The sequence below is a fragment of the Neomonachus schauinslandi genome, chromosome 15 (genome assembly GCF_002201575.2).
Source record: "Neomonachus schauinslandi chromosome 15, ASM220157v2, whole genome shotgun sequence".
Classification (NCBI taxonomy): Eukaryota; Metazoa; Chordata; class Mammalia; order Carnivora; family Phocidae; genus Neomonachus; species Neomonachus schauinslandi.
Window position 1 is genome coordinate 19,373,787 of NC_058417.1, and position 21,558 is coordinate 19,395,344.

General features: G+C 47.0%; 1 protein-coding gene across 1 annotated transcript; it reads left to right on the plus strand.

The window, feature by feature from the left end:
* Window positions 1–18,205: 18,205 nt before the first annotated feature.
* LOC110592863 (heterogeneous nuclear ribonucleoprotein A1) lies at window positions 18,206–19,568 on the plus strand. Its single transcript, XM_021704032.2, has one exon. The coding sequence runs from the start codon at window positions 18,262–18,264 to the stop codon at window positions 19,222–19,224; it is 963 nt and encodes a 320-aa protein (XP_021559707.1). The 5' UTR covers window positions 18,206–18,261; the 3' UTR covers window positions 19,225–19,568.
* The last annotated feature ends 1,990 nt before the right edge of the window (window positions 19,569–21,558 follow it).

Genomic DNA, 21,558 nt, shown 5'->3' on the forward strand with positions numbered 1-21,558 from the left:
ATGGTAATTTGGGAAGCTATAAGACAACATAAAAGAGAAGGACAACAATCAGCCAAGAAGGAAACACCGGAAAAGGCAGGGGACTGAAAATCAAACGAAGCAGGGCTTTATCAGATGTACTTGAGCTGAAATTTAACTATAAAATATGCCTACTCATCCTTCACAGAACTGCTCTCTTCTGGACCAGTGACCACAAACACACCAGACCCCGCACAGCAGCCGTCCTGCTCGCTGGAGTATACTTGGGGCAAGATTAAATACGTCCACACAAGGAGCAAGGGGAAAACCGTTATCAAACTACATCAAAAAAAAAAAAAAGGACATAAAACTATGTTATGGAATATTAATGTATTTCCCTGGCATTCTCCACTCTCTTACTTCTGGCAAACATATCCGTTGTATCCTATTTCAGGGATTTTGAATTTTTAGGGTATTTGATTTAATAAATACTGCATGTCTATTTTCTTTAAGTTATTGTCTTTACAGTTTTTTTAGCCTCCAGGTTTCATAAGCTCTTGTTTAAATGATTACCTGAATATCTCTAAAACCCCAAGCTTCCGTAGGTCAAAAATTATTGTTTGCTTGTAGTAAGTTAATTTTGGATTGCAGTTCTTAGGTTTGGGAGATCCAGCTACCCAAGGGGCCCCCCCACCCCCCCACACACACACACACAGAACTTTTATCCTTAATGTCAGCATTCCAAGTTATTGATTGCTGTGAATCCTAATTCCTCAGTCTGAGTTTGCTCCCTTGGTACCGGCCATGAGGATAATTTCCTCTATGAACCACTCCAGTCTTTCCTTTTTCATCAGACGGTGACTAGAAGTCTCCTGGGAGTCTGGGAAAACGTTCCTCCCAGTGACAATTTGTACTCCTTCAAATAATTATCTACTTAAGTACAGATTCTAGCCTGTACTCAGATGCATCTTCCCTGGTTATCCCCTGTCCATTCCCTGACTGCTACAGTCCCCTGGTTTTAGTGTCACAAGCTTACTGGAAGAAACATCATGTTCACCGTGGAGCCACTTGTCAGACCGAAATGCTGTTTCATTCCATGTGTAATCCGTAATCTCGAACAAACTGGAAAACCTACAATAGTAATGAATTGTGAATATGTCGCCATGTTAAAATTACTTAAAACTTACAGCTCGAGTAAAAAAATAACTTCACAAATGACAAAGGATGGCTCAAGCCATATGCAGGTGCTTAGTTCAGGTGAATGGATTGGCAATTGGCAATCAATATGGCCTAGTGGTGATTGTGGGCTGATGCTTAAAGGTTTAAGGACTAGATAGGAGCTGAGGTTTCCCCACAAATTTTTACCTTTTCTGAATGTGCCTTTTGGGGACTAGAATATTATTTATTAAAAAAAAAAAAGAAAGAAAACATTGGTTAAGATTTATTTGAGAGAGCCAGTGCATGCGTGTGGGGTGGGTGCTGGGGGGAGAGGGTGAGGGAGAGAATCTCCAGCAGACTCCCCACCTAGCGCGGAGGCCCACAAGGGGCTCAACCCCACAACCCTGAGATCATGACCTAAGCCAAAATCAAGAGTCGGATGTTTAACCTACTGAGCCACCCAGGCAGCCCTGTCAAGCAATGTTTTCTATTTTTTTCTTTTTTAAGATTTTATTTTATTTATTTGACAGAGAGACAGAGAACACGCACACAAGCAGGGGGAGCAGCAGGCAGAGGGAGAAGCAGGCTCCCCGCTGAGCAGGGAGCCCGATGCCGGACTCGATCCCAGGACCCTGGGACCATGACCTGAGCCAAAGGCAGACGCTTAACCGACTGAGCCACCCAGGCGCCCCTTAAGCAATGTTTTCTTAAACACACACACACACACACACACACACACACTCACACACACATTTCTACTGTGGTTCAGAAATGTTGTGCATGACAAACAGAAATTTGTTTTTAATGCGGAAGTGAAAGGAGGCTAATGCTTGAGCAAGTTAACATTTGTGTTAACACAAGAAGGTGCGGGATACAAAGTATATATATAAATCTGGAGATGTACTGCCAACCTTTAAAAACGAAATTTAAAAAGCTTTTTTTAATCAAGCATTAAATCAGCCCAGTTTTGGTAAGAATTAATCTATACCTATGTACATAAAAAAAATTCTGGAAGAAACTATTCCCAATATTAATACCAGATAAGTCTGGTTTATAGGACTGTGGAGGACATTGTCTTCTTTTTTTATACCTTTCTGTAATATAGCAATCACACATTACATATTGCTTTTAATAATCAGAGGGAAAAATCAGAATTCATATTTTTATGTTTCAAAAATGACAAAAGAGGAAAAACATCTAATAAAATCAAAGTGGGTCAGGGTTGCTCACAGGCCAGGGAGCTGGAACACACCAGAAGGACTAGTTGGGAAGTGGCCCAGGCTAAGCCAGACAACTGTGGCTCCCCAAACAATCCCTGATGAAAAGAAAGTCACCCAGGCACACGAGCCACTTGAGGTCAGACGGTTCCAGAAAAACCAGCCATGAACACCAGGGGCTGCCAGTCCTAAGAGGAGGGCTCTAGACACAAAGGTCACTTGGCCCCAGTCCTTGGAGAAGCTTCCAGCCTCAATGAGCCAAAGAAAAGCATGTGACATCAACAAAGAACCACAACTGGTTCAACAAACCAGTCGTAAAATTTTCAACATCTCTAGAAATGAAAGGAATACACAATAAGGCAATAAGTCATCACTCTTCACCTAACAAAAGAGTGAAGAATTTTTAGATGCTGGTGAGGGTGCAGTGAGACCAGCACTCACTCACTGCTATAGGGTATCTCTGCGAACATGCTTCTGGAAAGCAATGTGGTGGCATGGACCGGTTTGGTTTTTTTGTTTGTTTGTTGTTGTTGTTGTTTTCCCTCTAAGTTGCCTTTAATTGGCTCTTAAAGTCATTTTCCTGAGACGCTTTTTTTTGGGGGGGGGGGGCCAGTTGTTTTAAGATATCCATACCCTTTCAGTAATTCCATTTCTAGAAATCTACCTGAAGACAAGCAAACATAAAATGCTTCGTTATCAAAGATACTCGCTGCAGTGTGCTTTGTCATTTTTTTAAAAAAAGGAAATAACCTGAATGCTGCCCAACCATAGTTAGAACGGTTAGGTTTTGCTATTGTTGTTGTTGTTGTTTTTAGAATGGTTAGTTTTGATATGACCTCTCAGTGAGGCATTATGTGGTCATTAAAAACAATGTTTATGGAGTGTTTATAATAACACACTGGGAAATGTTTATGTTACCATTTTAAGTGATACAGTAGAATATAAAATTGTATATAGAATATGATTTTAACTACATAAAAATTCACATAAAAACTGCAGGGAAATGCTCTAAAATGTTTTACAGTTCCCTGTGGGTTCGTCAGGCTATGAGTGGGGATTTTTTTTTTATTCTTTTAAAAAATAATTTTGAAAGGATTTACAGGAAAGTTGTAAGAAAAATACAAAGAACATCCTCCTCTTACCCAAGTTCCCCAACTGTTAACATTCTTCCACACCCGCTTCATTGCACGCTTGTGTGCACACTCTAGCTCTCTCCACACACATCCTAGAAAATCGTTACTCTTCTTCTGAACCATGGGAGAGCAAGCTGCAGATAGGATATCCCACTACCCCCAAATACTCCAGGGTAAATTTCCTAAAAATGAGGACACTCTAACATAACTACCACATAACCTCACAAATCAGGAAGTCAACAGTGACACACATTGCCATCATCCACACCCCATTCAAATTTCACCAACTGTCCCAACAATGTCCTTTTCCTTTCTGGTCCAGGATCCAATCTAGGAACACACCTGGCATTTAGCTCTGGCTCTCCAGGTCCTTCACACTGCAACATTTTCTCCCATTTCAAGTATTTCTTCAACAGCTATGCAACTTTTAAGAGCACAAGCTTTTCATTTCATAGGGCGACCCTCACCCTGAGGCTTACTCTTTCCTCAAGCCATGCCTTCTTGGCAGGAAGCGCACAGAAACGAGACTGCCTTTATACCAGGAGGCCTGCGATGACCACACGCCCAGCGCTGGTAAGTTTCATTTTGATCACCTGCTCAAATTGGTATCTGCCCTGTTTTTCTCCCAGAAAATCACCATTTTTGCCTTTGTAACTGATAAATATTTTCTAGGGACACATTCTAGTATTACACCCATATCCTGTTCCTCAAATATTCACCTGCCAGTCTTAGCATTGTTGACAACTCCAGCCTGAATCAGCCACCCCTAGGTGGTTGCTTAATGATTACTTTTCTTGTAAACATTAGAAGGAATGTTCTACATGTATTCATTGGTGATCTCTTGCAAGAAAGAGCTTTCCTTTCTTTATTGATTTATTTATATATCAGTACAGTCTCGTGGATTCCTGCTTTATTCAATGACTATTCCATACTATCACTATTTATATTGATACACAAATTACCCAGATTTGATCAATAAGAGCCTCTTCTTTCTGATCCTTCTTATATGTCCTACTCATTCTTTGAGCACTTCCTTACTCTCTGGCACAAGACATTTCAGACTCGTCTTGTCCCTTCTCTGCTACATCTCTGGAATCATCACTTCTCCAAAAAGCCCTGGTTCACTTTAGCAGAGAACAGTGTTTGGAAGCCAAGACCTGGGAACTTGGGGTGTTCATCACTGCTATGAACGTCACTGCTTCTAGGTCCTCTAGAAACCAAGAGATGCAGGTACATATGTAAGTAGATGTACAAACCCCTATAACTATATATACATATATATATATCTACATTAAACTCATGGTTTTTTGGTTTTGGGTTTTTTTTTTTTAAGATTTTATTTATTTATTTGAGAGACAGAGTGACAGGGAGAGAGAGAGACAGACAGACAGAACGAATGGGGAGGGAAGGAGAGGGAGAAGCAGACTCTCCTGCTGAGCAGGGAGCCTGACGTTGGACTTGATCCCAGGAGCCTGGGATCATGACCTGAGCCAAAGGCAGATGCTCAACCGACTGAGCCACCCAGGTGCCCCAAAACTCATGGTTTTAATGTGTATAAATGCACATACATCAATGAGGTCATACCTATTCAGCACTCACGGATCTTTCTAGCCTTCCCCCTCCTCATGTTCACAAATCACCTAACAGTAAGAAACTTGGTTCCCATTAGCCTCAATGAATTCTATCTGCTCAACATAACCAGTCTCCCAGCCATACCAGCCACCATTTCTGCCCACTGTCCCCACACATGCCCCCCTCCTCAGCCGCCAGGCACACCAATGCCTCCGTGAAGCCCCCCAATGCCTCACTTCTTGAAACACCAGGCATGACAATAACTTTGCAAAATATTGTCTTCATACATGTCTCCTTCCTACATTTTTCCTGCTTTCAATTTTTTAATGTGAAATAGGTTTAAGATATAAGCCCTGCTCTCCTGAGGTCTCTCATGGTTAATGCACATACCCCCAGAAAGCATAGAGATGTTATCAGTGTACGCTGTCGGAACGACCCCTCCCCTCAGACCTCCTTGTCTCCCCCATGCTCTCTTGGCACCCACCCCCACCCCAGGCTGCACTTTCCAGGGGTGTAGCCTTTCTCAGGGGCCCCTCTGCCTCCCTAGAGGCCAGCTAGCCCCCTCCCAGGGACCCTGAGGCCTTTCACAGCTCCTCTCCTGTGGGGCTTTCTCAGCCATAGGAGTACCTTCCATCTGAAGGGGGAGCCCCACCACCCACTCCTCTTCCTCCTCATCCTCAGAGAGTCAGCACTGAAAGAAACAAATTAGGTTAAACCCAGTGAGAGACAGTGTGGGCACAAGCCTAAAAGACACACAAGTCTGCTTTAACAAAAAGGGCTTTTTTCCTGAAAAAGCTTGAATGTCAGGGCGCCTGGGTGGCTCAGTTGGCGAAGCATCTGACTCTTGATTTCTGCTCAGGTCATGATCTCAGGGTCATGAGACTCAGCTCCGCATTGGGCTCTGCGCCAGATGTGGAGCCTGCTTAAGATTCTCTCTCCCCATCTCCCTCTGCACATGCCCCACTTAAAAAAAAAAAAAAGCTTGGATGTCAAGGTGCTTAGAGAGGAGCAGAAAAGCCACAGAAAGATGGTAGCAGCAAAAAGCAAGATGGCATCAGAACCTAACGGTGGGGGATGTCTGGGAGGCGGGGGGCAGGTTGGGATGCCCTACACAGAAGTAGACAGATGGATCCTTCATCCGCCCCACAAGCCACCCTGGACAGCCGAAACCACCTTCCAGACAAGAGCAGGACCAGAGGCATCCTTCAGTCCTCCAGACGCACTGAGCTCCAGTCAGCTGTTCCTGGCTGGGCCTATCTGCAGCAGGGTTGGGGCCCACACGCAGAGTGAGACCCTCCTCGGGCCAGGAGATTCTGCTGGCAGATTTAGCCCTGACTCCAAGCTGTCTCCCAGCCACGCTCACCCAGGAAGGGAAGCTGGGAGCAAGCAGAGAAGGTCATTTAATTCCCCTCCTATCCTGGGGCCTGACCGACTAGGCCAAGCAGAGCACAGGATAGTGAGATCATTAGCAGCACCAGGGAGAACAGCCACGGCCAGCAAGGAACTCAGACAGCTTACAGCTGTACAGACTCTCCCAGGACCTCCGTGTGCAGGCTTCGAGAGGTTACGTGATTCACACACACCCTCAGCCTGGACACCGGCCAGCCACTGGCTGACCTGCCACCTCTGCTTTTCACGAAGTGTCTGTGATGGTTAGAGGGAATTCCTCCTGCCAAACTGCCATCAAACTGAGACGTTGGCTTTTTCCTGCTGTCAGAGTCAAACAGAAACGTCAGCTCTCCCTGGGTCTCCAGCCTGTTGGCTCTCCTGGCTACCCAGCCTTCCAGCTCAGACTGGAACTGTACCATCAGCTCTCCTGAGCCTCTACCTAGCACCTTGCCCCGCAGGTCCTGGGACTTGCCAGCCTGCCAATTCCTTACAATAAATCTCTTTATACATGTACACACACACACACACACACACACCACGGGTTCTGTTTCTCTAGAGCTCCCTAAAACAGTGACCCAGAGAGACACAGTGACCTGGCCTAGGTTCTCAGCACTGCCAGGTAAGGCCACAGGTACCCAGACTCCAAGCATAGCCTCCTCCTCCTCAGTCCCAGTTCACAAGAACTGGGACCCTCACTTACGGAATAGCAGCCCAGAGTGGCTTCAGCCAAGGTGAGGCCTGCCCACATGGGACAGGCGACCACTCAGGACACCAGGCTAGTTGGCAGTGGGCAGGAAGGAGCAGGGTGTTTGTCCAAGGCTCACAGAAGGATGGAATCAGTCTGGCCTCAGCTAGTGGGAGAACCTGATACTGGAGCCACGAGTCCAGGATCCGAGTCTGGAAGGAAGCCAGAACCTGGACTCACTCAAACTAGTTTTTTTTTTTTTTTTTTAAAGATTTTATTTATTTATTTGAGACAGAGAGAATGAGAGAGACAGAGAGCACATGAGAGGGGGGAGGGTCAGAGGCAGAAGCAGGCTCCCTGCCGAGCAGGGAGCCCGATGCAGGACTCGATCCAGGGACTCCAGGATCATGACCTGAGCCGAAGGCAGTCGCTTAACCAACTGAGCCACCCAGGTGCCCCTCAAACTAGCTTTTAAGGAGACTTGGGGTAAACCGGGGATTCTGGGTGCATTGCCAGGAGCCATAGCAGTACCTGGGCTCTTGCTGGAAATGCAAATTCTCAGACTCCACCCCACTCTACTTAGTCTAAAAGTGTGGCATGAGGCCCAGTGTAGTTTAACAAGCTCACCAGATGATTGGGAACCACTGCCCGAAGCCAATGGCTGTAACACTGGTGTCCATTAAAATCACCTGAAGAGGCTTTGCAACTAACATGTCAGGGCCCCTCCCTCAACATGCTAATTTCATTGGCCTGTGCTCACCCAGACAGTGAGAGCTTTGAAAGCATCCCAGGTGATTCTCATGGGCAGCCAGGCTGAGAACCACGCCCCCCCAGGCTAACCCCACTCACCTGAATTTCTCACTCTCCACGCTCTCACATAACTAAGCTAGAAGGACACAGAAGGGCGCCTGGGATGGAGTTTGTGCCCAGTCAAAGCCAGCTCCTGGTCCCTTCCTTGCCATGACCACTGGCCCTGTGGCTGCCTCCACAAACCTTTCCTCCGCATTTCTGGAGGGGCTCAGCCTCACGACCTGTGTGGCTCCCTTGGCGGGGATGTAAAATGCAAACCTTCTGCCCACCATCTCACAAAGCCTCCGTTCTTTCATCTGCGGCATGGGGCATCACAAAAATTCTCCATACAGCAGCCGGCTCCAGGACAATGTCTAAGTTACTGAGGATGACGCTCAGTCATCCAGCCTTCGGTCACCTAGCCTTGCATCATCCAGCTGCCACCCACATCACATTTTTGGTTTTCAGAACCGAAAGTGGGCTTCGTGCCTGGTATCTGGTCACCACTCTCCTACTCTTGATGCTGGTTTCCTCCAACTTTGCCTTTGTTCTCTAGCAGGCTGGCTTCGTGGGTGACCAGATGCCCCCCAGCATCTCCAGGCTCACATCCTACCAGTGAGCAGTCCCAACAAGTAAGACCATCTCTCATCCAGTAGTTCCAGACAAGGCCGAAGGTTTTTCAGTGGCCTGGATGGGGTCCCTTGACTGTTCTGAACCAGCCACTGTTGTCAGGAATGTGATGGGCCAGACGGTCCCGGGGCATGTGTCCATCCCTGGAGCCTGGGGATGGGGTCAGCCCAAACCAAACCAAACGGAGTGAAGGCAGGGGAGGTGTGATTCCCAAAGGGAAATTAGGGAGCAAGCACCAGATGGAAGATTGGGAACTCGGCAACAACCACCTGCAGCATGCGGCCTCAGCGGGGTTAGGACCCGTCCTCTCTGCTCTGGAAGGCTCGGAGCTCCTCCTGATCAGAGCATGGCAGTCACCATATGGCATTTGTCTTTGCATCTGACACTGCCTGCAGAACGTGAGCTCTGAGAGTAGAGACGACAGCCTAGCCAGGTTGAAAAGCTGCCAGATGACAAATCTCTGACAGCAGGGCAGGCTGCTCCCTGATGGGGGATAGAGCACAATAATCGCTCTTGGGGCAAGGTGGTCTTTGTAGAGAGAATACCTGTTAACGGTGAAAAGTCCAGGATGGTAGGAATGAACTAGGTGAATAGAAGAGAGACGAAAATTGCTCTGTATGATAAAGTGGAGTGTGTGGCCGCCCGATGAGGAGCTGGCAAGAAAGCCTGAGGAGAGGAGGAGAAAAAGCTCTGGAACATCTCAGGAGCAGACTCGAAGCCAAGAGGCAGCCAGTGTCTCCCAGAGGATGGAAGAAGAGAGGGCATTACAGGTGATGCTGGGCGGGCTATACCCCTGACTCCTTCAAAAGTCCAGCAAACGTCTCCTACCCTCAACAGCCTGTGTTTGCAGCTGACTGGAGAGTCCAGGGGAACACTCTAGGTTCTTCTGTAGATTCCCCATGGGGCAGAGAAAAGAAACCAGGCACAGGCAGAAAGATGTAGCGAAAGCAAGAATTCAGTGGAAGTATACTAAACACTATTGACTTTAAAATGGTAAGAATGGTAAACTTTATGTATATTTTGCCACCATTTTTAAATTTTTTTAAAGATTTATTCAAGAGAGACAGAGACAGAGAGTGTGGGAGGAGCAGAGGAAGAAGGACAAGCACACTTCATGCTGAGCACAGAGCCTGATGCAGGGCTCAATCCCAGGACCCTGAGATCATGACCAGAGCTGAAATCAAGAATTGGACGCTTCACTGACTGAGCCACCCAGGCGTCCTTTACCACCATAGAAGAAAAGGAAAAGGAAAAAGGAAAAGGAGAGAGAAAGAGAGAGAGAAAGAAAGAAAGAGAGAAAGAGAGAGGGGGGAAAGAGAGAAAGAAAGAAAGAGAAAAATGGGGCACCTGCTGGCTCAGTCAGCGGAGCATGCGACTCTTGATCTCAGGGTTGTAAATTCAAGCCCCACATTGGATGTAGAAATTATGTAAAAATAAAGAAATAAAATTAATTTTAAAGAAGTAAAAATTATCTGCATGGCAGGGTAAGGAGGAAAATTCATTGGAAGTAGGAAACCTGAGCCCAAGTAATCCCCAGAGGTGGGGGAGAGGAGCTCACTAGATCTCCCACTGCATGTACACTTCACTTGGGATCAGTTTTTCTTAAATCTTAAGAAGGGGGATGCCACGTGGCTCAAGTCAAGTTCTTGTAAATAGATACATTCTAAATAATTAATAAATAAATCGCTGTCATTGTTAGGAGGACGATTTATTCCATAGCTCCATTTCACTAGTATTGAGCCAACGATAAACCTAATACCACATCTCACTGACTCTAAGATTCTCCTCTTTTCACAACGTAACCAATTCTGAAATCAGGTGCACCTTACAATCAATAGTATAACGTCATTGGCAGCATGTTGGCTTTTCTGGTGGTACATAAAACAGCAATGCTTCTCACAATCGTTATTCTTGTTTTTGTTTTGTTTTTTAAGATTTTTTATTTATTTATTTGACAGAGAGAGAGAGCGAGAGACAGTGAGAGAGGGAACACAAGCAGGGGGAGTGGGAGAGGGAGAAGCAGGCTTCCCGCAGAGCAGGGAGCCCGACGCGGGGCTCGATCCCAGGATCCTGGGATCGTGACCTGAGCCAAAGGCAGACGCTTAACGACTGAGCCACCCAGGTGCCCCTCTTGGTCTGTTTCTCTGCGGTCCTTCTCCAGGAAGTAAACTTGGGCATGCCCTCAGATCCGTATCCTCGGGAAGCACAGGGACACCCTGACTGTGAGGCGCAATCCTGGGGAGTGCGGACTTGGCTGAAAGCCGGCTGCCTGACCACTTCTGTTTTATTAAACCTGACCCCGGCCTGCCAAGGGCCTGCACATCCAGGAAAGAGTTGTCTATAAAAGGAAATTAGTTTCTCAGATGTGCGATGTTTGCAGAGGAAGTGAAACATGCTGTTTACTCCAGGAGCCCTGCGTCCTGTCCTTAGGAGTTGTCTATGAGCCTTGGAGGGCCACACAGAGACGCAAGGCCCCCAGCCCTCCAGGGCCGGAGGACAGCCCATCTATGTGAGGGTGAAGGACCGTCAGCAATCCCCTAGCAAATGCTCCGCCCCCCCCGCCCCCCTTCAAGGAGGGGGCTGTTTTACCTCAGATCAGCAAACCCAGCCCCTTGGAGCTCTGCCTTTGACTGCCTTTGAACCCTCAGTCCCAGTTTGTCTTATTCTGGCCACGCACCTGGGGGAATGACGAGGGTCTCACCCAAGCCCAGAAGGCTAAGGCTGAGCACAGCCCTTGGAGGAAAGCAGCAGGTGTGGCAGCAAGAATCAGGGACAGGGGGCCAGATAAAATATCTGGGTGTCCTGGACTTTTATTTGCTAAATATGGCAACCCTACTCAAGGGCAACCCAACCAGTCTCTGGACCCCAGTGGCCACTGGACACAGCTGCCTCCTACCAGGGCCAGCATGGAGGCTCCAGGCTTGGTGTTTATGGAGGAAGAAGGCATCTCCCCGACTCCCTCACGCTTCTGTGGGCCCGGGCTACCTGTACGCCCCTCACCTTCTGCTGTGAGCCTCAAAGCCTGCCTCTCTCAAATCAGAGGGTCCAGCTAGGAGCCTGACAGGGCCGGCTTCAAGGGCATGGGTGGTCAGCAGAAAAATGGCCCCCAAACACATCCAGGTCCGAATCCCAGAACCTGTAACTATTACCCGATATGGCAAAAAGGACTTTGCCGGTGGAATTAAGAATTTTGAGACTGTCCCGGATGATCCAGGGTGGGCTCTAAATGCAGTCTTCTTGTAGGACAGAGGCAGAAGATGTAGCTACGGAGGTGTGGCGATGGAAACAAGAGGAAGGGGGCGCAAGCCAAGGAGCGCAGGCGGCTCCACAAGCTGGAAGAGGCAGGGAAACTTGATTCTTCCCTGGAGCCTCGGCAGGAAGTACAGTCCTGCCCACAACGGGATTCCAGCCCAGGAGACACAGTTCAGGGTCCTAGCCTCTAGAACTGTGAGAAAACCAGTTTGTACCCTTTTGAGCCGCTACCAGTCACACAGGGCCTGTGCTCAGAGGGGCCCCACACCACCTCTGCTGGTGCGGTCTCAAATTCTGATTTCTGAACACATTTTCATTTTGCACTGCGCCCCCCAGTAGCTGGTCCTGGGTTCTGGTACACCTGCAGCTCCCACTCCTCCCCCTATTAAATTCCTCATGTCACCTGGAGCATCAGTGTTACTCAAAAATGGGGAAGAGGGCGCCTGGGTGGCTCAGTTGGTTAAGCGACTGCCTTCGGCTCAGGTCATGATCCTGGAGTCCCGGGATCGAGTCCCGCATCGGGCTCCCTGCTCAGCAGGGAGTCTGCTTCTCCTTCTGACCCTCCTCCCTCTCATGCTCTCTGTCTCTCATTCTCTCTCTCGCAAATAAATAAAATCTTTAAAAAAAAAATGGGGAAGAAAGGCCTGGCATTTGCATTAAAGCAATCACATTTCTTCCAGGAGGGTGTGTAAATTTCACATACACTTAAACAGTACAAGAAGAGATTTCCAACTTTTTTTTTTTTTTAAACATCAGGAGGGTTACTCCTGGCCAAATGCCCAGGCCTTCGGGGGGGTACACGAAGTCTCCTTTGCCCTCAGGGATGGCTGCCCTGAAGCAGCCGCAGTAGTTCTCCATCCAGTGCACTCTACAGTGTCACCACCTCCAGGAAGCTTCCGAGGATTGATCACACAGACTTGGTGGTCTCTTCTTCAGCCGACCCTCTAGAGATCAAAAACTCCCTCGGCTCTCCAGCCTCCCTCACTGCTGCTGGCCCTGAAATGCAGAGCTCTGCTGGCAGATTTGTGGCACAGGCCCTGTCTGGGACTCATTGGTCAGCAAGTCCAGCTGGGCTCCTGGTCATAAGGTCATAGCTTATTGAGCTGGTGTTTGAACAGGACTGTGTGAGCTTTGGAGTCAAAGAGTTGGAGGTTTAAATCTTGGCCCCGCCAAGGGCCAGGGGCATATTCTTCCAATCATTCAACTACTACCCGAGCACCTGCTGTGCGTCAAGCACGGTCCTAGACACAGGCGACACAGCACACAGCAGGCAGCACACTGGGTTGTGTGTTTTCAATTTGGCATCACTGCCGCCCCTTTAGAGTCTCCTCTACAGAGGGAAAGCCAGAATCACATTTCCCAGAATCTCCTCCCCTGTACGTTTCCGGGTTCGAGCCCGTCAATGAGAGGCCTTCAAAGGAGATTTGGAAGTCAAAAGAGAAGCCACTTTTTTCTCTGGAATGGTTGCAGGCAGATGGCGGATATCAAGTTTGCAGCAACTTCCGGGTAAATGCCTGCAAATTACTTGCAGGTGAGTGACCTGGCCAGCAGCTTTGTGGAAAGTTCTTTAAGATTCACAGCAGCTTCTGGGCAGGCTCTTGAGAATTTTTTCCTTGTCGAAACAGACTGAGACAGCTGACAACCAATTCCAGCATTTCTCAAAATTCATAGTAGGGTCCCAGTAAGCTCTTGAGAACCACCCACTTTCCTGTGGCAAGCTGAGACCACCAATGTCCCCACCGATCTTGACTCCCTACACTCCTCCCGACAATTGTGTAAGCTTCTAATTCCATGGATTAAAACCCTTCACATATGGAATCTATAGAACGGCTGTTTTCCTGATCAAGCCATAGCTGAAACCGACAGCCCACAAATCGAAGTCCCTGTCCTCAAAAGAGTTTGTATTTCTAGCGGGCTGAGGCCGATCAGAAACAATCAAGGGAATAAATAAAAGTCACTTTGGTGAGGGTGGTCAAAGGGGCCCTCTCTGAAAGGTGACTTTTGAGCAGAGACCTAAATGATCCAAAGGAGGCAGCCATGGGAAAGGCCAGGAGAACTTTCCAGACAAAGGGAACAACGAGTCAAAAGGCCCCCACGAGACAATGAAGATGGCATATCCAAGAAATAGCAAGAGGCCTTCACTCCTAACCAGACTAGAGAAGCACCACCACCCCACCTCCCCTCCTAGCTACCACTAGCGTCTAGTCTCTGCTTCAAGAACCTACTACTGTCTGCAAGGATCTTTCTCAGCTTTTTGTTTACTGGACTATTGTCCATCTACCCTCATTATGATATAAACCCATGTGGTCATGGCCTTGTCTGGTTTGACACTCTGTCCCCAGTGCCTGGCACAACACCAGACTGCTGGATGTTTAATATTTGGTGAATAAAGTGTGATAAAGGCCATAATGGAGATAGGTTCAATAAACGGCCAGGCGGGAACATTAACTCCGCAGGGGTTGAGAGGTGGACTCGGAAGGTATTTCTTACTGACAATATTTGTGGGGCCACCCTTGATAAAAGAGAAGTGGGCTCAGATGAGCACAAAAGAGGCCTTTGATGTTTCACGTCTGGCTGTATTTGTCCAAGCCCCTTGCTTAGCTGGGCTCAGTCTGCCACAGACATACTCCAGGGCAGTAAATGGGGAAGGAGTTTCAAGGCTAACGACCGCTTGCCCTCAGACAACACAGTTCCCCTATAAGTAGAAACCAGCTAAGCTTCCAAACCAGGGATGTCTCCAGGTGTGTGGGGGAGAAGCAGTTTCGTGGGGAAAGCATCTGTATTTGCATTGACCTGGATCTGCATGGCGGACAGCTAACACGTAGACATTTTTTTAAAGCCTGAAATGTTTGTCCAGTTATGTTGCCATGGTGACACCCAATATCCAGGATGAGACCTAAAGATGTAGCACCTAAAATCCACCGGCCACAGGCAGGTTGCTAAGGCCTCTTCTTCCCTCCTGGTCCTCCCCTTCCCCTCTCCCTGCTCCTCCAACCTTGGTCTCCCATGATAATTGAGGCACAGAGGAAGGGTTTAGGAACCAAAGTGACCTTTCTAAAACAAATCTGGTCCTGTCAGTCCCCTGCTCTAAACCTGTCGGGGCTCCTCTGCTTTCTACTTAAATAAAATCCAAACTCCAATATGGCGGTCCGCTAGGCCCTACATGAGCTTCCCTGCTGATCCTGACATTTCGCTGCCTCTTGGGCCTCTGCCAGGCCTTTCAACAAGCCAAGGGCTTTCCCTCCTCAATACCTTGGTACCTGCCGTTCCCTGGCTGCCTGGCCATCCTAGGTATCTGTCACGTCCTGGTATCCGTCACCTCCGAGTGACCTCCCTGACACCCCTCTATGAAGTTGCTCACCTAAATATTCCCTCCCAGAACTCAATGATTTTCCTTTCTAGCCCTACCTTTAGTGTATAACTGTACATTATTTATCTGCCCAACAGAGAGACCCATCTGCCTTTCTCACTTAGTTCTAAACTCTTTAATGGCAAAGCCTTTCTATTTGTTAACTCTTCCAATCCATTGCCTAGCCCAATGCCTGGCATGCAGTAGGTACTCAATAAACATTTGCATTGAATTATTTAGCTCCACTCTAAGGGAAGGAAGGAGATCAAGCAGCACCATTTCCTAACCCAGGGGTGGAAGGAGGGAATAGTGAAGTAGGGATACCCAAGGACCTGTAGGGACTCCCAGCTCAGCCCGTGCTGCTGAGGAGATAAAGGAAGATTCCCAGCATGTGGTCCCAGTCCCCGGAGAGGCTCCCGCTGTCACAGTCTGGGACAGACCTCTCCGTTTCAGTCCCTCCCCAGTTGCCCTCTAGAATTGGGGAGAAGCTGCCTGTAGTTGGGACCAAGAGAAACTCACTTCCAGGTTAAATTACCTGGTGCTTGGGAAGCCTAGTCATTCCTCAGTGCATATTTTCACCTTAATGATAACAGTAACTAACACATCTTCTGTGCCAGAAATTGTGCCGAGAGCACTTTACAAGTATCATGTCATGTAACCCTCACAACAGCACTCTGAAATTAAGGTTACTACTATGCCCATTTTTCAAATGAGGATGCTAAGTCTTAGAGAGGGTAGGAAAATTGTCCAAAGTCACACAGCTACTAAATTTGAAGGGTTTGCGCTCTTAACCATTAAGTAAGACTGCTTCCCCGTAAATATAACCTATTTCTCCTTCAACCAGCCTTCTGCACCCCCCTCAGGCACAGAAGCCTGAGGTCCCCTCAGCAGGCAGGAGGATTAGTTAGGGGCGCAGGGTGGGGAGCACAACTGAAGCAGCTGGTGTTTGGCCTTACTGAGAGGAGATCTAAAACTCCACGGGAGAGTGTGGGGATGAATTAGGATGATTAGAAACATATTAAGCAAACTGGAGAACAATTTTTTTTTTAAAGGCTGAAAGTATAGGTATTAACAGGAGCTGCCACAACAGACAAAGCTTGAAATCTCAGTGGCTTAACACAGGATGGCTTCTCTCTCTTCCATGTCACAGGCTGGTTGTCGGCTCCCCTCCAAGAGGTGACTCAGGAACCTAGGCTGCTCCTGTCTTGCAACTCCACCACTGGAATCCTTCACGCCAGCCACCTGGAGGTGGAGAACCACCGTGTGCAGAAGGCTTTGGGCTGCCTCGCTCTGAAAGGGCCATTCTGCTTCCTCTTGCATTTCCACTGGCCAGAACTAGTCATATGGTCTCCACTAAACTGCAAAAGAGGCTGGGAAATGTAATCCCCTGTGTTCCCAGGAAATAGAAAACAGTGGGATGAACACAACATGGTTTCTACCATATTGTATAAAGAAGTAAAATGTAGGGACGCCTGGGTGGCTCAGACAGTTAAACATCTGCCTTCGTTTCAGGTCATGATCCCAGGGTCCTGGGATCAAATCCCACACCGAGCTCCTTGCTCATCAGGGAGCCTGCCTCTCCCCCTGCTTGTGTGCATGTGCTCTCTCTCTGACAAATATATAAATCTTAAAAAAAAAAAAAAAATCAAATGTGATACTTGTAAATAATCCAGTTAAAAAATGGGCAGAAGACGTGAACAGACATTTTTCTAAAGTAGACATACATAAGATGCCCAACAGATACATGAAAAGATGCTCAATGTCACTCATCATCAGAGAAATAAAAATCAGAACCACAAGGAGATACCACCTCACACCTGTCAGAATGGCTAAAATTAACAACACAGGAGACAACAGATGTTGGCTAGGATGCGTAGAAAGGGGAACCCTCCTACACTGTTGATGGGAATGCAAACTCGTGCAGTCACTCTGGAAAACAGTATGGAGGTTCCTCAAAAACTTTAAAATAGATAGGGGCAGAGCAAGATGGTGGAGGAGCAGGAGACCTGGATTTTGTCTGGTCTCAGGAATTCAGCTGGATAGGGATCAAACCATTCTGAACACCTACAAACTCAACAGGAGATCGAAGAAAAGAACAGCAGCAACTCTCTGAGCAGAAAAGTGACCACTTTCTGGAAGGTCGGATGTGCAGAGAAGTGAATCCGAGGCGATATTTGGGAGGATAGACGGCGGGGGAGGGGCCTCCGTCGGCCGCTTCTGGCAAGTGATAGAACCACGGAGCACAAAATCGGAACTTTTAGAAGTCGGCTCCGCTGAGGGACATCACTCCAGTGGCTAAGCGGGGGTGGAACCCTCATGGGACAGTGTGCTCTCAGGACCCTCGGGGTCACAGAAAAACCGGGGGTGCCTGAGTGCGGCCAAGCTCCCAGGTATCGGAGCGGGGAAGCCGGCTGCAGAGACGGAGCCAAGGCGCGGGCTCTCAGCTCAGGGTTGCCATAAACCGTGATCCGCGGCACAGTCGGGCCCCTGCTCCTCCAGCAGGGACCCAACAAGCGGCAGATCCGGGGAGACTCCCCTTCCTCCCCCGGGAGGAGCCGCGCGGGAGTGCACCGCAGGGATCTGCTGGGTTTGGAGACTCCACCCGGGGTCGGGTGCCAGAGATAGAAACGCGCGGTCACAGGCCGGGTGAGCACAGAGTGCTGCCGGAGACCGGGGAGACGGGAGTGACTGGTGGCTTTTCTCTGGGGGCTCACTGAGAAGCGGGGCCCCGAGTTCTCGGCTCCTACCGCGGCGGAGATTGGGAGGCCGCATTTTCACTCTCCGCCTCCAAAGCTGTACGGAAAGCTCGCAGGGAACAAAAGCCCCGGAGAGCAAACCCGAGCAGATTACTTAGCTGGGAGGGGGCAAGGGCGGGGCAATTCCGCCTCCGGCAAAGACATTTGGAAACCACGGCAACAGGCCCCTCCCCAGAAGATCAGCGAGAACAGCCAGCCAAGACCAAGTTTACCGATCAATGAGAACGGCAGAACTCCAGCGCTATGGAATAATGCACATAGAATCCATGGCTTTTTTACCATGATTCTATAGTCTTTCAAAGTTAATTTCTTCTTTTTTGCCCGTGGACGCCGCCGAGTAAGCATCGTTAAAGTCTCCCCTCCCACCGCCGTCATGTCTAAGTCAGAGTCTCCCAAAGAGCCTGAACAGCTGCGGAAGCTCTTCATCGGAGGTTTGAGCTTTGAAACAACCGATGAGAGTCTGAGGAGCCATTTTGAGCAATGGGGAACACTTACGGACTGTGTGGTAATGAGAGATCCAAACACCAAGCGCTCCAGAGGCTTTGGCTTTGTCACGTATGCCACTGTGGAGGAGGTGGATGCAGCCATGAACGCAAGACCACACAAGGTGGATGGGAGAGTTGTGGAACCAAAGAGGGCTGTCTCAAGAGAAGATTCTCAAAGACCTGGTGCCCACTTAACTGTGAAAAAGATTTTTGTTGGTGGCATTAAAGAAGACACTGAAGAACATCATCTAAGAGATTATTTTGAACAGTATGGGAAAATTGAAGTGATCGAGATCATGACTGACCGGGGCAGTGGCAAAAAGAGAGGTTTTGCTTTTGTAACATTTGATGACCATGACTCTGTAGACAAGATTGTCATTCAAAAATACCATACTGTGAATGGCCACAACTGTGAAGTAAGGAAAGCCCTATCTAAGCAAGAGATGGCTAGTGCTTCATCCAGCCAAAGAGGTCGAAGTGGTTCTGGAAACTTTGGTGGTGGTCGTGGAGGTGGTTTTGGTGGGAATGACAACTTTGGTCGTGGGGGGAACTTCAGTGGTCGAGGTGGCTTTGGTGGCAGTCGAGGTGGTGGTGGATATGGTGGCAGTGGGGATGGCTATAACGGATTTGGTAATGATGGAAGCAACTTTGGAGGTGGCGGAAGCTATAATGATTTTGGCAATTACAACAATCAATCCTCAAATTTTGGACCCATGAAAGGAGGAAATTTTGGAGGCAGAAGCTCTGGCCCCTATGGTGGTGGAGGCCAATACTTTGCCAAACCACGAAACCAAGGTGGCTATGGTGGTTCCAGCAGCAGCAGTAGCTATGGCAGTGGCAGAAGGTTTTAATTACTGCCAGGAAACAAAGCTTAGCAGGAGAGGAGAGCCAGAGAAGTGACAGGGAAGCTACAGGTTACAACAGATTTGTGAACTCAGCCAAGCACAGTGGTGGCAGGGCCTAGCTGCTACAAAGAAGACATGTTTTAGACAATACTCATGTGTATGGGCAAAAAAACTCGAGGACTGTATTTGTGACTAATTGTATAACAGGTTATTTTAGTTTCTGTTCTGTGGAAAGTGTAAAGCATTCCAACAAAGGGTTTTAATGTAGATTTTTTTTTTTTTTTTTGCACCCATGCTGTTGATTGCTAAATGTAATAGTCTGATCATGACGCTGAATAAATGTGTCTTTTTTAAAAAAAAAAAAAAAAAAGTTAATTTCTTTTTTAACTGTCTTTTTTTTTTTAATTTTTCTTTTTCCCTTTTTCAACCATCTTATCAATCCCTTTTTTAAAAAACATTTTTATTTTTCATTTTTAGAGTCATATTCTATCCCTTCATAGTAGTTACCCTTATTTTTGGCATATATATATATATATATATATATAAGTTCTTTCTTTAAATTTTTGAGATAGTTTCATCTAACAGATCAAAATATACCCTAAATCTCTAGTGTATGGTTTTGTTCTACTCTCCTGCCTGATCACATTCTCTCCCTTTTTTTAATCCTTCTTTTTTCAAACTTATCAATTCCTTTTATAAAATTTTTTATAATTTTCATCTTTACAGTCATATTCCATCCCTTCATATCAACCCTTATTTTTGTACCTATATAAGTTTTTCTTTCTTTAAAATTTTGGGAGGCACTTTCTTCTAACAGACCAAAATACACCCAAAATCTAGTGTATGGCACTGATCTATGCACCAGCCTGATCATATTTGATCATATTCTGGTTTTTTTTTTTGTTTTCTTCTGTGTTTGTTTTTATCTTTTTTTCTTTTCTTTTTCTTTTGTCTTTCTTTCCCCCCAGCTTCAGGTCTTTTCTGATTTGTTTAGAGTATATTTTCTGGGGATGTTGTTACCCTGTTAGCATTTTGTTCTCTCATTCACCTATTCTCCTCTGGACAAAATGACAAGATGGAAAAAAATCACCTCAACAAAAAGAACAAGAGGTAGTACCGACTGCTAGGGACCTACTCAATACGGACATTAGTACGATGTCAGATCTAGAGTTCAGAATCATCACTTTAAAGATACTAGCTGGGCTTGAAAAAAGCATGGAAGTTATTAGAGAAACCCTTTCTGGAGAAATAAAAGAACTAAAATCTAACCAAGTTGAAATCAAAAAGGCTATTAATGAGGTGCAATCAAAAATGGGGGCGCTAACTGCCAGGATAAATGAGGCAGAAGAATCAGTGATATAGAAAACCAAATGATGGAAAATAAAGAAGCTGAGGAAAAGAGAGATAAACAACTACTGGATCATGAGGGCAGAATTCGAGAGATAAGCGATATCATAAGATGAAACAACATTACAATAATTGGGATCCCAGAAGAGAGAGAGAGAGGGGCAGAAGGTATATTGGAGCAAATTACAGCAGAAAACTTCCCTAATTTGGGGAAGGAAACAGGCATCAAAATCCAGGAAGCACAGAGAACCCCTCTCAAAAATCAATAAAAATAGGTCAACACCCTGACATCTAATAATAAAACTTACGAATCTCAGAGACAAAGAGAAAATCCTGAAAGCAGCTCGGGAAAAGAGATATGTAACCTACAATGGTAGAAACATTAGATTGGCAACAGACCTATCCACAGAGACCTGGCAGGCCAGAAAGGACTGGCATGATATATTCAGAGCACTAAATGAGAAAAATATGCAGCCAAAAATACTATATCCAGCTAGGCTGTCATTGAAAATAGAAGGAGAGATCAAAAGCTTCCAGGACAAACAAAAACTAAAGGAATTTGCAAACACGAAACTAGCCCTACAAGAAATATTGAAAGGGGTCCTCTAAGCAAAGAGAGAGCCTAAAAGCAACATAGACCAGAAAGGAACACAGACAATATACGGTAACAGTCACCTTACAGGCAATACAATGGCACTAAATTCCTATCTTTCAATAGTTACCCTGAATGTAAATGGGCTAAATGCCCCAATCAAAAGACACAGGCTATCAGATTGGATTAAAAAACAAGACCCATCGATATGCTGTCTGCAAGAGACTCATTTTAGACCCAAAGACACCCCCAGATTGAAAGTGAGGAGGTGGAAAACCATTTACCATGCTAATGGACACCAAAAGAAAGCTGGGGTGGCAATCCTTACAGCAGACAAATTAGATTTTAAACCAAAGACTGTAATAAGAGATGAGAAAGGACACTATATCCTACTTAAAGGG